At 37.2% G+C, this 15,630-nt stretch overlaps 3 protein-coding genes across 5 annotated transcripts; all 3 read right to left on the bottom strand.

The window, feature by feature from the left end:
- Window positions 1–939: 939 nt before the first annotated feature.
- LOC140778786 (barley B recombinant-like protein D) lies at window positions 940–7,175 on the bottom strand. 3 transcript variants are annotated; one of them, XM_073123653.1, is made up of 3 exons: window positions 6,975–7,175; window positions 3,272–3,382; window positions 940–2,172 (listed from the first exon to the last, which is right to left on the bottom strand). In XM_073123653.1, exons 2-3 carry the CDS (start codon window positions 3,338–3,340, stop codon window positions 1,231–1,233), a joined length of 1,011 nt encoding a protein of 336 aa, XP_072979754.1. In that variant the 5' UTR covers window positions 3,341–3,382; window positions 6,975–7,175; the 3' UTR covers window positions 940–1,230. The 3 variants fall into 3 exon arrangements, with proteins under 3 accessions (XP_072979754.1, XP_072979753.1, XP_072979752.1); XM_073123652.1 differs by having other exon boundaries at window positions 940–2,187; window positions 3,272–3,385; window positions 6,975–7,174; XM_073123651.1 differs by having other exon boundaries at window positions 940–2,187; window positions 6,975–7,173.
- Window positions 7,176–8,005: 830 nt separating this feature from the next.
- LOC140778231 (histone H3.3) lies at window positions 8,006–8,753 on the bottom strand. The gene is made up of 2 exons (XM_073122841.1): window positions 8,594–8,753; window positions 8,006–8,494 (listed from the first exon to the last, which is right to left on the bottom strand). The coding sequence occupies exons 1-2, from the start codon at window positions 8,663–8,665 to the stop codon at window positions 8,156–8,158; spliced, it is 411 nt and encodes a 136-aa protein (XP_072978942.1). The 5' UTR covers window positions 8,666–8,753; the 3' UTR covers window positions 8,006–8,155.
- Window positions 8,754–9,824: 1,071 nt separating this feature from the next.
- On the bottom strand, window positions 9,825–14,363 carry LOC140778230 (V-type proton ATPase subunit c1). The gene is made up of 3 exons (XM_073122840.1): window positions 14,187–14,363; window positions 13,817–14,102; window positions 9,825–10,154 (listed from the first exon to the last, which is right to left on the bottom strand). Exons 1-3 carry the CDS (start codon window positions 14,260–14,262, stop codon window positions 10,022–10,024), a joined length of 495 nt encoding a protein of 164 aa, XP_072978941.1. The 5' UTR covers window positions 14,263–14,363; the 3' UTR covers window positions 9,825–10,021.
- Between the last annotated feature and the right edge of the window lie 1,267 nt (window positions 14,364–15,630).

The raw sequence follows: 15,630 nt of genomic DNA, 5'->3' as shown, positions 1-15,630 counted from the left end.
TCGTCGTCTGACGTCACGGAATGGACGGCCGAATGGGGAGCACGTTCTCACTTCTCATGCAACGTGACGTGCGGAGAGATAGAGATGCCCTTTAAGCCAGAATTTCTGGGGGCTAAGAATGTAATTTCCACTTGTCGGATCGGTTAGTGATAGACTAATAAATAGGAAATTTTTTTTTTGAAAAAAGAAAAAGAAAATTAGTCTCAGGCGTATGTAGATATTTGTTAAAGAATCTTATCCGAATCTATGTTCATAAACTTGATATATAGTTTGAATATTTTTATGCTGATAAGATGGACCCAATAACTGTTTGCAAACCATGTAGCCAAAAAAAAAAGGTTGATAAGGGGTGGTGTTTGGATGTGGTATAATTTTTTTTAATTTAGTTACTGTGCTTATTTTTTTTCTTTTTAACTTAGATGAGGTAAGTTAAATCTGTTTAGGATAAACTAATTTAGTGGTGTTATGTTTACACTTAATGTGACATAAAACGTGATAAATTTAGGAGATATTTTTGTCAAATAATTAAAATATTTTTATAATGAATAGATCAGGAGAAAGAAGAGAATATAAGTCATTGCAAATGGTAATTGAATTTTATTGGTAAATATAAAGTATTGGATGGAAGAAGAGATGAGAGAATAATTGGCTTAAGTAGATTGCCCTAAACTAATTTTAAGATAAACTACTATTTAAAGACTAAACCAGTTTACTGCTCACCAAATTAATTTAAAATTAGGCCTAAACCAAATCCAAACATAGTATCTTTCTTATGAATGTAATACAACGCCAGTATCTACAACTACCTTATAAGTTCATCATTGAAGGAAAAGAAGGTTACAAAGTTACCATCTACCAAAAAAGGGTTCTGTCTAGAGATGATGAATGAGCACACTACAAAGCCATGAAAGTCTAGAGAATAATCTATGGAAGAAAGAAAACACAAACAAACAAAGGAGAGCTGTCGAAATTTTGTAATAAGAGTCTGTTCCATTTCTAAGCTTTCGTTCCGGGGGTAGATAATACAAAATATTCACACTCAAAAGTTCATAACCACCTGAACATTCTAAATGCTACCCAGCTTCACCATAGACAGATCTTGATATCTCTATTCAATTTCTCATCAGAGCATGAAACAGTGGAAAGTAGCCTAACAGTAATAACACCGAATGGATCCTAGTACCCTATTCCACAGCTTTGAAGGTGTATGCTCAGGTAAACCATTTCGCATCACTTAATGGTGATGTAGCGATTAGTTCCATGCTTGGCCCAGTGGTCCTTGAGGTCCACCGGCATTGATAGATCATGGCCCTCTGCAGCCAGCCGGCTGAGCAGCCTCACAAAGACACTACCGCTCATCTTTCTCCCTCCCATACGGGCATGGCGCTTATTGGGCATAACTGGAAGTGGGTACATAGACAATGTTGTGGTGCAGCAAGCAGACTGCCACCCACCATTTCCCCACTTGTAGCACTGCTGAAACTTCCCTGTGCATGAACAGACAGGCACAGGCATGGTCAACTCGTCAAATGTAACCTGGTTCAAACCCAGGTCCTGGTCCTTCCATTCCTGCTTTGAAACCTTGTTCAGATCTTCCCCACCTCTGAGCGCACCCTGATCATGCCACTCGGCGTGGGTTCTCGCAATTGTGACCTGTTCACCACCAACCTTCTTGCTTTTCCTTTGTGTCTTCACTGTCTTCTTCAGTGGAGCAGCTTGGGATTTCTTCTCCTTTCTTGGCCGCTTAGCCTTTCGGACTTTCACATCGTTCTCTGAGGCTGTTGATATTGGATATGCTTCCATAATGTGCATCTCTCTTGCATGATCATATGGAGCATCTGATAATTGGGGCGGCGAAACATGTGAAAGGTGGTTGTGGTGGTGGATGTGCTTTAACCCACGGGGAGCAGTGCACCCAGGCGGACACCCATGTCCGCCATTTGTATTCATTCCATTCTGACGGGCAAGGTCAAGGGCCGCGAGGGCATTGTCACGTTCCATTATGGCGCTATCTCGCTCAGCTATTGCAGCATCACGTTGCATGGTTGCCATGTCTCGCTCAGCCAAAGCAGCTTTCTTCTCAGAGATGGCCAGGTTGCGCTCTTGGATGGCATTGTTCCGCTCAGTCATAAGGGCAATTAGTTTCATAGTGTGATGGTCCTTCATCTGATTCTGAGGCATCATCCACTATAATGTCATACTACAATTAGTAACAACAAAGAAGAAATCCAACCAGGAGATTAAAGTTCTTCTATCTTTATCTTTCACATAACTGCATTAGTGAACATTATAAGAAATCTAGTGGTGCAGGGCTGCAGGGAAGCCTCCTTCTTGTTGTCATCATTGAAGCCTTGTCCCAACCCCAAAAATACAAGGTCATTTAAACTTTAAAGCACAATTTAAAGATAAAAAGGCTCCAAGGAAGTGAGAGGCTCTATTACCTCATGTCAAACTTATAGAACATGAGTAAATGACACAAGTCATGTGGACGATCTCCTTTTCTGGATGCCCTTAGATTCATAAACCTATGATATGTTCTTTGTCATATTTGGACAATGAGATGACCTTAGGACGGACTCTAGTCTTTTTTGTCGGTGACTTCCAGTCTAGATCAATCTTTGGTGTTGCCATGGCCAGTTCTCCCTCTTAGCTCTACTGTTAAGACTGTTAATTATGAGAATTTGATAGTGGTTTCTTCTATTAGCATTACCTGCTGTTGAGTTCCAAAACCATTAAATAAAAACTTTCATATTACTCTACTGATGTTATGGAACTGATCCTTTGGAATAATCATGGAATAATCATCGCTTAGTTATTGACTCCTCTAAATAGTTGTCCAATTAAGGTTCACAAAAGTCACCATATCAAAAGTGTGGGATGTGATGGCAAAGAAGGAACAAGAATGTTAAGGTGGACATGGTAAAACAATGGAAAGGAGACTTAATGACAAGTTCCTTAAAGTAATGATTTGAGGTGACCGGTATAAGAAAGGAATCAAGGACAGAACAATAACTATGGTTGAGAATTTCATGTAGGCGAGCAACAACTTCATTTGGCCAATGAATGCTTAAATGGGCAGAAAATTTAAGGATGCCATCTTAGAAAAAATATGACCTCAAGTAAAACTTTTATCAGAATAGCATAGAAGCAGCATTGGTAGATAGTCTAAGGCTTCATCATGATTATGCTTACATGTCCAAATGTTAAAAGGCTATGGTAAACACTATAAACAGTAAACAAAGCAGATTTTTCAATCATACACTCTACATACCTGAGCATGAACTGATTTGTACTGGTCAGGCCTCTGTCTCCCAGTTTCTGTATCTCTGCTTTCATCCATATCTACATTGGCTTTCAGCAATAAAAGATGGGAATCCTTACACTGCTTCAGATCCATAAAAAGATCATTAATAGAGAATAAGAAAGGATCTTTATAATGTTAAATACATAATAATAGCATCCATAAAAAGGAGGAAAGACGTTAAAGTCTGAACCACAGAAAGACCAGTTTCAGCAGAAAAGTCAGACATAAGGTTCAAATTTTCGAGCATGTGACTTGTATAGATAGCATTCAATAAATTGATCACAGTGATACGTAAAGCTCCTTTTAGCAAGACATAAACAACAGAAGTATAGTAAATAATCCCTTATGGAAGAAAGCAAGTAAGTTGATGCCTTGGTGGGACAAGAACATGTTCAGAGTTCAGACCAAAGATCTCCATAGTTTATGGCATAAAAAATTACCAGAAAACAAAATTTAAAAAAAGAAAAGAATTTAAGGTTCTCAGTACCTGGAAAGGGTATATTCAACATAAATGATATAGTCTTACTCAACAGTCAAGATACAAAAGTCCCCATGTTTATTTATTTAATAGTGAAGCAATATAAAATTTACTTATTCTTTAACATATGAAGGGACCTTTATGTGTCCAGAAGCTAGAATTGTAGTAGACTATAAGTAAAAATGTAAGAAACAACAGATGGACCTAATTACTGGAAAAACTAGCATGGATATATAAAAATGATAATGTCCCTGTTGCTTGGATTGAGATGTCATATAGTCATATCTCACAAAAACCAACTTGAGACACAAAATAGGTATAGGATGACTAACAGCTCTAAAAACCCTATGACTTGAATATAGCTACACATCCATCCCAGGGAAGTAATTTGATGATATCCTGGGTCAAACCAGCATATTGATATACCAGGTCTTGACTTCGTATATCCTAGTAGAAATGAGGTATTGTTTTGATAATTTTGAAAGTTTCAACTCCCCACAGTTTGGAGCTAGAGCCTGCCCATCTAAATTTAGGCCTTAATTTATTTGGATGCAGTAAAATAATCAGTCATCAATATAGAATGCCAATAGTCAGTCATGCATTCAAACAGAAAATTACTTGGACAACACAGAGTACAATGGTCATAAGAATCTATCAAGACACATGAACTCATCGAGCCTTTTGATGAATTTTAATGACTATGCATCACCATGGGGAGTAGCTCCAAGCATCGTGGTGTTGCAACATGGTTACTTGGGAGCAAGGTGAGGTCGTATTGGCTCAACATAATATTGGTAAGGGCTTTCATATTGCCCAACTTCTTCCTTGATAGGCTATGGTTTTGTTATGTTAACAGGAAAAAAAACTTTCCTTTCAGGGTCTAAAATGTGGTTCAAGCACATTAATGATTGGCTATGGACACACATGTGCACCTGGTCCCTTGCTCGCACTGTATCAAGCATGGAGATGAAGACATGTGTAGTCAGACTTCATATTGGAGTACATAAGCAACTGGGTAACATAAGTACAATATAACTAGATACAAACAAAATAGGCATGGCATATAACTGGCTACATATCTAATCACTTGGATATTTAACCTTCTAAATCTGGCCTGTGGCATTCTGACTGACCCCATCATAGTTAGCATAATTGTAGCATTAGCAAATTCGAAACTTCAAGGTGAATACTAAGCCCTAAAAAAGCATATGTATTGCCGTATTTCCTCTTGATTCTTTTGTGAATGTTATTTTATGTTTCCAAGTTCTTTTCTTTCATATTTAATAAGTCCAGATTTGCTTAATCTACATAACCTGGAAGGCATATGCAGTTATGCACCACATATGGCAGCTGCCACATTAGTTTCTCATCTTTTTTCTTCGAGTTAGGAGGCCAGGGTGTAAGGTCCTCCTGGATCCTGGGTAATTCCTAAAAATGCTTGAGGCCAACAATCTCCTTTTTGAATCTTATTTTGTTGTTGCATGTCTTTTGTTTGCTTCAAACATTAAATATCTATGCCAAGCCATTTTTCCTTACATCGGTGATTAACTGAATTCATCTTGATGCCTTCTCCTTTTATATTCTTTCATCTAAACTAATGATGATAGGCATCAATGGCACGGTGCCATGCTGAGGCATACCGACTTGTGCCATGTCGATACAGGGTTTACTTTTAGTTTATTTTTGGTTTACACTTTACAAACTAATTTGGAATATACAACTGATATATTTAACTCAACATTACTAGATCTATTATTTATAAGGGTCATTTTACATAAATCCAGTTTGAAGCTAGATCTATGAAATGCTTTTTAAAATGTAGGAATCAAAGGGCAAATTTGATTTTTTTTCACCAAATTTTTTTTCCAAATAATTTTTTAAAATTCAAAATTAATATCGAATTCATTCAAATTGGGTCAAAATTGATATAAAAACATGCTATATTAACTACATTCGACTAAATTTTAATTTTAATTATTGAACTATTAGAAATTAATGGATGTATTCAATCATATTATGTATTGAATCATGTTTCTACTTTCTACCAGATTATTGCTATATCTTTTATAAAATAGATTATTTACAAAAATAATTTAAGGATAAAAAACTGTATTGTAGAGTTTAATACATATATTTAAATAAAAATTAAGAATCGTCGTGTCAAAGACATCAAAAATATCTCTAAATACCCTAAATATTTATTAGAGATGTGTGGAGGGCATGCCAACCCTATATCGACTGGGAATTGGCACGACCATCAATCATGATCCGAAATAAGCCTTTCAAACACTAGTGATCAATCTATCTTGCTGCCTAATAGAGTGCATGCAAAACGTAGGTAACTTTTTCACATCTTATTTCGATGTTGTATGTCTTTTATCTGCTCCAAACATTAAATATATAAGTCACGTCATTTATCCTTACGTCAGTGATTAACTAAATTCATCCAATACCTTCCCCTTTAATACTCTTTCATCTAAACCATGATCAAAATCCAAAATAAGCCTTTCAGACACTAGTGATAAATCTATTCTGCTGCCCAGTAGAATGCATGCAAAATGTAGGCAACTTTTTTCGCATCTTATTTCGCTGCTGTAAGTCTTTTATTTGCTTCAAACATCAAATACGTCGTCAAGTCCTCAATTCAGTAATCAATTGAATTTGTTCCTGTATGGCTATACCTTCCCTTTTATATTGTTTCATCTAAACTAATATCATGATCCAAAATAAGCCTTCCAAAAGTTAGTGATCAATCTATCCTGCTTGCCAGTAAACTGCATGCAAAAAATAGGTAACTTTGGCCATTAACTAGCACTTAGATTCAGAGTGAACATCGGTAATCATGTTAAAAGCATCATAATAACAAGGATGACAGATTCTGACTAAAAACTCTCACACCAAGAAGTGCACTCAACAATGTTATAATTGTTACTCCACCCAAAACCAAACCAGAATCATATCAACAACTCCGTATCCTCTTTTCACTTCAAGTTGCATCCAAGAACCGGAGTACACACGAAAACTGATGCTCCCGATTACCTCACGAACACAGGGTAAAAGGATAGATTTTTCCAACACCAAAAACGAAATCCCAACCAACGCAAATCTTAAAAATCGACAGAAGATTCCAATCCAAAACTGATCCGAGAGATAAGCAACTTAAAGGACTATTAGACAATGGAAATCTCTCACCTTTAGAGGGGAGAAGCAGAGGAAAAGAGCAAAGCCCTAAAGAATCCTCCTTTCGCTCTCTTCCGCTTCTTCCCCTTCGGCTTGCTCTCTTCTGCTCATTGCGATTAGCCGCTAGATTTGGGGGATGGAGGACTCCCCTCGCTCCCTTTCCTTCTACTCGTTCTCCCGATGGATGTGGGCCCAAGTTTCCTGCCTCTTAATTTCGGAAGTAACTGTGGTCTTAGATTAATTCTTGACACAAAAGGACACTGAGTTGACAAAGTTATCCAAGGGTTAAAAGATACTCAAAAATATATATATAATTACACTAACACCCTTATTTCTCTATGCACCTTATAATTTTTTTGTTTTCTTTTACACGGTAGTCTTCTAAACTTAAAAAATATCTCATCCTTTCCATAGTATTAACTAAAAAATATTAAATAACTATTTTATTTTCAACTTTGCTCACCCTTTTTTTTATAAATTAGAAGTAGAATAATTTCAACTATAATTAGAAAACATATATATATATATATATCTAATAAGTAACCGAAAGTGCATCACGAAATATGTGAAAAAAATTAATTAGATCGAGATGACATAGAATTAACTGAAGGGAGACAGAGAAACAAAAACATGTACGTTCGTTATCTGTAACCCTCCCTGGCGAGGTCCATGTAGGGCTTCTTCGACAATAACGTACGCATGAATATATTTTTACTCAATATCATATTACTATCGTAAGAATTATAAACAATAATTCGGTAAGCCTTTGCATAATCGTGGACAAACACGTGACATTGACCATTAGACCAAACGCTATAATATTATATCATTACCCTATTTAAAGGGGTGGAAGTGTAATTTTACCCTACATTTATACTGAATCGCAACTCTTCGATGTCTTTACGCCTTCTCATTTGATTCAGATTGGAACCCATTAGTTCATTTTTAATCATCGGCAAATTCACCAAAATCACAGCTTTAAACTTCGATTAAAATCAAACTCGGCCCAAATCTTCAAAAATGCTACGAGAAAGAATTGCAGAGATAGTAAGAGTATAACTTCATAATTCCAGTTATCACCATCCTGTTGCAAAATTTACAAAATAAAACCCCTGACAAAAAACAACCGCTACAGGAACAATAACGAGGAAGAGAAAACTCAGAATCCTAGAAGAATAATTCTAAGAAGAAATCTAAGCGCGCTCCCCGCGAATCCGCCTCGCGAGCTGGATATCCTTGGGCATGATGGTGACGCGCTTGGCATGGATGGCGCAGAGATTGGTGTCTTCGAAGAGACCAACCAAGTACGCCTCCGCTGCCTCCTGCAGCGCGAGGACGGCGTGGCTCTGGAAACGCAGATCCGTCTTGAAATCCTGAGCGATCTCCCTCACCAGCCTCTGGAACGGCAGCTTCCTTATCAGCAGCTCCGTGCTCTTCTGGTACTTCCTGATCTCACGTAACGCAACCGTCCCCGGCCTGTACCTGTGTGGCTTCTTCACGCCTCCCGTCGTCGGCGCCGACTTCCTCGCCGCCTTAGATAGATCGAGATCGCAAACGAGTTAGATTGAGATAAAAGAGATCCAAACAAAGGAGAAGGGGAAAACCTACATTTAAACCAATTTAATGCGTACCTTGGTGGCGAGTTGCTTGCGAGGAGCCTTGCCGCCAGTGGACTTGCGGGCCGTTTGCTTCGTACGAGCCATGGTAGTAGTGAAGAGAAGAAGTCAAGGAGTTAGGGTTTAAAATTCAGATTAAAGAGAAGGGAACAAGGGAACAGAATTGGAGGAAAAACCAGTTTGAAGGGGTATTTATAAGCAGTCGAGAGACGTGAAACGTGCGGCTTTTTTTTATGGGGTAGACAAGAGGGATAGAATCGAACGGGTAGGATTGCGTTAAAGAAAAAACACGATCCGTGTGCTGCATTCTAATTGGGTAAAGCTAGAAGGACGCGGATAGATGAGTTTAAAACAAGAGTCTTGCTTTCGGCCCAATGGGCCATAAACTTCCTTTTTAAACAGTGGCGTCCAAGGCCTAGAAAGCTTAAAGCCGAAATCAAAGATGCCTAGAATTTATAAATACCCCCGACATTCGTCTATATTACAATTAAAACCCTCTTTTTATTTTTATTAATAGAGATCTCTATTTGCTAAAAATATTAAACCTTATCTTATTTCGTTTATAATAGTCCAAGTCATCTATCATCTCTAACTTGTAAGTAATAAAATCCTTAATATTCCCCTAGATTTTGTTACACCTAACATTGAGATAACTAATTATCTTGTAATTTTTTTTGTTATCTCTGCTCTATTTATGGAGTAAAGGTTATGATAATAGACACAGACTATTTTGATTAAAAAGGATATGTTTATATTTTCTAAGTTACTCTTGCCTCACTCCTTTAAAAATAAATTTAGATTCAGAATTTGGATGTGAGTTTAATATTTTTAAGACTTAATTTAGTTCTATTTTGTTAAAATTAATATTTTCCTTCTTCAAACTATTTGGGGAGCTTAATTTAATTTTATAATTCCGTTAACATGAAGGTTATAATATTATATTATCTATCAATTAAATGTTAGGGTGTAAGTTGAGGGTAATTGGACAATTATTACGTCTACTAGACTACTACTGAATGGGAAAAACAAAGAAGGAAAGATTGAGTTCATAGAGAAGAAGAATTTTTATTCAGAGGTTGCCAAGCAGTTGATAAGAATTGACTTCGCCCCCCTAACCATTACAAAGTCAACTTAGTTGTTCCGGCTCAAAATTACTCCTCTCAAACTTCAGAAACTAAACTCAATAAAAGAAAAACTCCCATACCTAAGTGAGAAAAGAGGAGGTAATAAAAACAAACACAGCCCATCAAAATACGACAACTATTACAAGATCTAAAGATCATGAAGAGTTACAGATTGATGATCCTTATTTGCACACAAGATAATTAGCAACTTCTATGGATCTCAGAAGGATCAATGCACAGAAGAGAAGAACTGCCCAAAAAATTGTGAATATTGATATAAAATGTAAATAGAGAACACAAGAAGATAACAAGAACCTCGCTAGTCTGCTCTTGATTGGCCTGCACGTGAGGAGAGGATGATCCCAACAATCAGGCCATACAGGGCAAGCGCTTCAGCAAAGATAAGGATCAGAATCATTCCCACAAAGAGTTTTGGCTGCTGAGCATTTGCTCTGCAATAGATCAGTGTTATTATTACCAATTGAGAAAGATTCTCCTGCTTTGCATCTCATAAAACAAAGATAAACCCAGTACAATGTTTATTTACCCCAAGCAGATAGCAGAGTTAGAATAGTTAAATGCACTTTGTTACTGAGATATCTTACAATTGCAGAATCAATAAGTGCTTTAACATTTAATTTGACCATAAAGAATAGAAAGGATGTAATGAGATATAACACCACCAACTACCAACAGTCGCCAGAGCCTCACAATCAAATGACACTAGTACCGTATTCCGGAAAGGGAACACTACAGTACACTCTGAATAGCTGGCCTGAGGGCTGCGGCAGACACTTATAGGGCCACAAGAGAAATCACATGGAACATTCACAGACTGTCTGCATGGCGAGAAAACATAAGCAGTACAAATGATGATATTTATGAATGGAGGAGGACTGGCAACAAGAGAAACATTATATTGTTAATAACTTAATATCACTTCCCAATTCATGACAAGAAATACAGATTGCCAGTGCTGCCATAGGGCAGAGATCAGATAGGAATTCTGAAGTAAAGGACATGCATTTTTTGGGGAGGGGGTTTGTTTGGCTGGATGTACTTGTACATGTATGTTCAGCTCGCAAGGACTGAAATCATGAAAGCATAGGTAGATCATTGCCATATAATGTAAGTGAAACCTAAATTTATTTACTTATCTATTGGATGACACAAAATATTTACTCATTTACTGTTATTGATCTTTTGATTGATGTATTTCTTTAGGAGCACATGTGTTCTTTTGGGGCATTGCTGGTTAGCTCATATGTATCACTTCTCTGCTGCACTGTAATTTGTTGGCTAATCGTAAACGTGATGGTTCTGTGCATCATCCATAATAACAAAAAAGAATCCTTTGAAACCTCAACCACTCAGATGGCAGCTTTAGCATTCCTGATGATGCTTGGTTCATCTAGTTCTTTACTGATCATTAGAATTCTTAGATAGCGGTGCTTCCTTCTAAGGGCTGGATGTTGCTTTAAACAAGCATTTCTGCACCAGCATCTGGTAGTAACTCGGTGCAAGAAACAAATCCACTTGCTGGTCTAAGGAATGACCAACAAACTAGAGACAAGAATACCATGATGCCCATCAAAATGGAGCGGGTAGAACTATCTGAATCTAATAGGCTTTCATTTGTTTAAGATTAGATACAGAATCACAGATAATTCCACTTCATAAACTAAGGACATATCACCTTAATACAAGGCTCGCAAAAAGACTCTTGGAATGGTGAGAAGTTCTCTCATGATTTATATTAAGTAAATATTTAAAATGTAAATTAGTTTGAGGCTTTGAGCTAGGGGTGAAAACGGGTCGGATTAACTCCGACCCGACCCGCTATCCGTTCCGACTCGAATCGGATTCGGATAAAAAATTTCTATCCAATTCGGATTCGGATTCGGATACGGATAGAATTTTTGAAAAAAATTCGGATACGGATTCGGATACGGGTCGGATAAATTTTTCGGATTCGGATACGGATATCGGATATCCGTTTACCCGCATATTTTTTTAAATGATTTACAGTTTTTAGTTTGCTTATTTAAATAGTAAATATTAATATTATTACTAATAATACATTATATATTATTTATAGAGATTAATTTCTCTAATTTTATATATTTGACATACAAAAAAATTATTTGTTATAAAACTCTTAATAATTTTGTGTTAATTATATTTAAATAAAATATTATAATTATTTTAATTTTAATCAATATCCGTTTAAGATCCGATTCTTTATCCGAAAATTATCCGTATCCGTTTAGTTAGGATATGGTTTTAAATTTTGCTATCCGTCCAATATCCGTATCCGAATCTGTATCCGAACTAAAAATACGGATCCGGATATGGGTTGAGCACTATCCGATCCGTTTTCACCCCTACTTTGAGCACATCTGTGAATTATGATTGCTTTAAGAAGAATGCACAGTTGACATATTGAATGGCTCAGATACGATTAACTATACCAAATGGTGGAGAATAAGTCTAGCCAAAAACAATTTGTCGCATATAGATTCATAGGTATATAGCTATATCATGTACTACTATTTTATATTATGTAATCTTACATACTTAAATCATATATATGATATATAAATATATTAGTGAATGACAATAAAAAAATTGAACAGCACTGTGGATTGAACTTTTGAAGGTAGGGATGGTTAACCAAGGAAAGCCAAAAGGTTATGAATAATTCAAAACATAAGCATGCGACACATTTTACAAATCGGAAAGATAACCAAAGATGCAAGTAAGAAATTCACATGCAAGATGTCACTAAAGATACTAGTTAAAACAAATGACAACATGAAACTCAGTGAAGATAGAATTCAGAGTCTGAGCACAGAAAAGAATATGAAACAACTCAAATGTACAAGAAGAAAATTAGCTAGTCCTGTGAGGATCTGATAATACTATAATAATCATTTGTACACAGGAAGGATGTTTAGCAGTCCAACTAGATATAATAAGGTTAACTTCATACATATCAGATTTAGCTATTATTTCTTCTACATCTGCATCCAACAAACTTACATCTTTATGAGACAGACTTTCATTTTGCATCATTCCTAAAACTCTATCTTCCATTAAGAATAATGACGAAAAAGTGGCATATAGAGTCATATACAATACTGTGAGTGATCAGATTTGTATATATTTGGGAGGTTATAGCTCAAAATATGGAATAATTTAGCTGAATAACTGAAAATGGCATGGAGTAGACAATTTCAAACTCATTTAGAATGACAAGAGAACCTATAAGATTATTCAAGCAGCTTATTCACTGAGATCTAGATTTCCAGAGAATGTAAGAAGCATGGCCCATTTTACAGAATGAAGGGAACATATGACATTGCATCATGACGGATGATAAGATATGTGCATCCAGGCAGATCATCAAAGATGGGAAGAATGGGAAAAGAATAAGCATATTCATTAGAAATTCCAAGAAAAAGAAGGTATGTTAGGTAATAGCTAAATGACCAAAGCTAAAGGCTAGCTTCTTTCAGATATCTCATTCATGGATCTAAAGACAAAAGGAAATTATGTAATGTATAAAGAAGCACAAATTTAATATCAATAAAAAGGAAGCACCGGAAACAGCAGAACTGCATAAGTGAAGGAGATTGTCACAAGTACTGGCAACACTGCCTAAAAGTATCTAACAAGTGTACATTACACTAAAAGACAATTAAATGACTATTTTGACAAATATCCATTATAATGAACTTTCTGGCAATACCCATCAAGGAAAAAATCTGAGTATTTTTACTATATTTTCCCTTCTACCATTGCCTTCACTCTCTTTCCACTCTACATTTCTAAAATATCCTACTCTTCATGATACAAAACTACTAGTACGAGGACAAAAGATAGTTAGGTATATACCTTAGTTAAATTTCCTGAGAATAACAACCAACGTACATGAAATTGCATTAAGATGCATCCCACACTAGAAAATTTTGCATCATCATATTAGACTAATGATGAATACATACAATATAGCACCATGATAACAAAGTTATAAACTTTAAATCAAAAGCCACTAAAACGTTACCATCTTTAACATTTAAGAGCAAACAAGATAGGAAGAGGGACCAAATACCTTACACCAGCATCGCCAACGATCCCGATGGCCATGCCGGCCGAGAGCCCGGCGAGGCCACAAGCGAGACCAGAGGAGAGGTGAGCATAGCCATCAAAGAGGTAGTAAGACTTGGCCTTAGGGTTGATCCCAGTACTAATTATAACCGCAATGATCAAACCGTAGATCCCGAGCACTCCCGCCATGACCACCGGTACAATCGACTTCATCACCAGCTCCGGCCGCATCACGCCCATCGACGCCACTCCAACCCCACTCTTAGCCGTCCCATAAGCAGCTCCCATACCTGGAGGAATCAAAATATGACATGGATAAGGGTGTTGAGATCGGAGCCAAATAAAGGAAGAGCTAGAGGAGAAATAGGGTTTACAGGAGAAGACGAGGGCGGCGGCAGCGCCGAGGAAGCCGAAGAAGGGGGCGGTCTCGTCACCACTGAAGGTGGACATGGTCGGAAATGGAGGCGGTGAGCGGATCGCCGGGGATTCGAGATTTGGGTCAACCGTGGAATACAAGAGACATGCAGGAAAAAAGAAATGTATGTGTGGAAGTTTTCTTTCTCACTTTTGACATTTATTAAAAATACTATTTTATTATCATTTAACACCCTCTACACTTTATTTTTAATGCCTAAAAACTCTCTAATATTAGTTTTTCTAATAGCTAATTACCGTAGATAAGTTAATTTAACAATAAATACAAAAATGAAACGAAAACTATATTTTCCAAAACCAAATGATGGACGCTGTAGATATTATAATTTTTATTTTTAAAAGTAATAAAATATTCTCTGCATTTAGCTGACATTAGTTTAAAGTTAACTCAAAATATTTTTACGGCGCCAAGTTGCATAGTTGTAGTGGACAACATAACAATTCAACCCATGGAAAACTTGTATGAGGCAAGTACGAATATTTATCTAGCAAAATCCCCTAAGGTTACCCAATCTCATGCTAGGGTTTATAGTTGAACCGGGAGATGGCAAAAGTAATAGCAAGGAAGGGAGCGATCTCATGAATCCTTAGCTCTCGTGTCATATAACTTTTAGTACTGTTGGAAGGGTGATCGAGCGGTCTTTGGTTGTTGTGGAACTATGTCATGCGTCGACTTGGTGGTGCTTGGCTCGCATTAACCATATCCTAACTAGAGTTAAAGGAGATGGGGATTGACCGATGTGAAACTTGCACTTTAATTGTGACACAAATCTTATCGTGGAGAGAGACTCGGATGGAGCTTTGACAAATGTTAACTAGTGTATATATTCTTATGCGAGGTTTTTACATATGGCGATGATATATAGTAACCTATTCCCTAGCTCGAGCTCGGCAACCCTAGATTCTAAGTTGGGGCACTGCGCTAGAGGAGAGATACCACTTTTCTTGACCTTAAGCACCACCAAGCAGGAGGCTTGGGGGGATGGGGAGAGAAACTCACCAATGATAATGATAAGAACTTTGTTGGCGTGACCACGACAACAACGATTGAAATGGAGGGGGAAGCCCTTTGCCCGAGGTTGCCCCGTCTGCGCATAGGCTTGCCCTCCTCCCCTCCCATCGGCTTGACAAAGATATAACTTTGTCGAGCCAGGTAATATCGAAGAGACGGCAGGGGGTGAGGTGGGCACGTTGTAACATCTGTTAGCCTTCGTACTTGTTCATTTTGGGTTCAATTTCTCTCGGGGTAGCTACTTAAAGATGGGATGATTAGAGGCACTAAATTGGCTAGAGCTGCTCCTTCCATCAATCATCTCATGCTGCAGATGATTTGGTGCTTCTAAGAAGAGCTTCGAAGGAGAAGACATGCCAGGTTGCAGTCCA

Source organism: Typha angustifolia, chromosome 15 (assembly GCF_048772165.1).
Source record: "Typha angustifolia cultivar Huaian chromosome 15, ASM4877216v1, whole genome shotgun sequence".
In the NCBI taxonomy this organism is placed as follows: domain Eukaryota; kingdom Viridiplantae; phylum Streptophyta; class Magnoliopsida; order Poales; family Typhaceae; genus Typha; species Typha angustifolia.
The sequence above is the reverse complement of the archived record's forward strand: the minus strand, read 5'-3'. Positions and strand labels throughout refer to the sequence as shown.

Coding starts and splice junctions, on each gene's coding strand:
- LOC140778231 (XM_073122841.1), bottom strand. CDS start 8,665: ATGGCTCGTACGAAGCAAACGGCCCGCAAGTCCACTGGCGGCAAGGCT. Junction 8,495..8,593: donor GCAAGCAACTCGCCACCAAG/GTACGCATTAAA, acceptor GATCTATCTAAG/GCGGCGAGGAAGTCGGCGCC.
- LOC140778230 (XM_073122840.1), bottom strand. CDS start 14,262: ATGTCCACCTTCAGTGGTGACGAGACCGCCCCCTTCTTCGGCTTCCTC. Junction 14,103..14,186: donor CGCCGCCCTCGTCTTCTCCT/GTAAACCCTATT, acceptor TGATTCCTCCAG/GTATGGGAGCTGCTTATGGG. Junction 10,155..13,816: donor GTTGGCGATGCTGGTGTAAG/GTATTTGGTCCC, acceptor GATCTATTGCAG/AGCAAATGCTCAGCAGCCAA.
- LOC140778786 (XM_073123652.1), bottom strand. CDS start 3,340: ATGGATGAAAGCAGAGATACAGAAACTGGGAGACAGAGGCCTGACCAG. Junction 2,188..3,271: donor ACAAATCAGTTCATGCTCAG/GTATGTAGAGTG, acceptor ATGACATTATAG/TGGATGATGCCTCAGAATCA.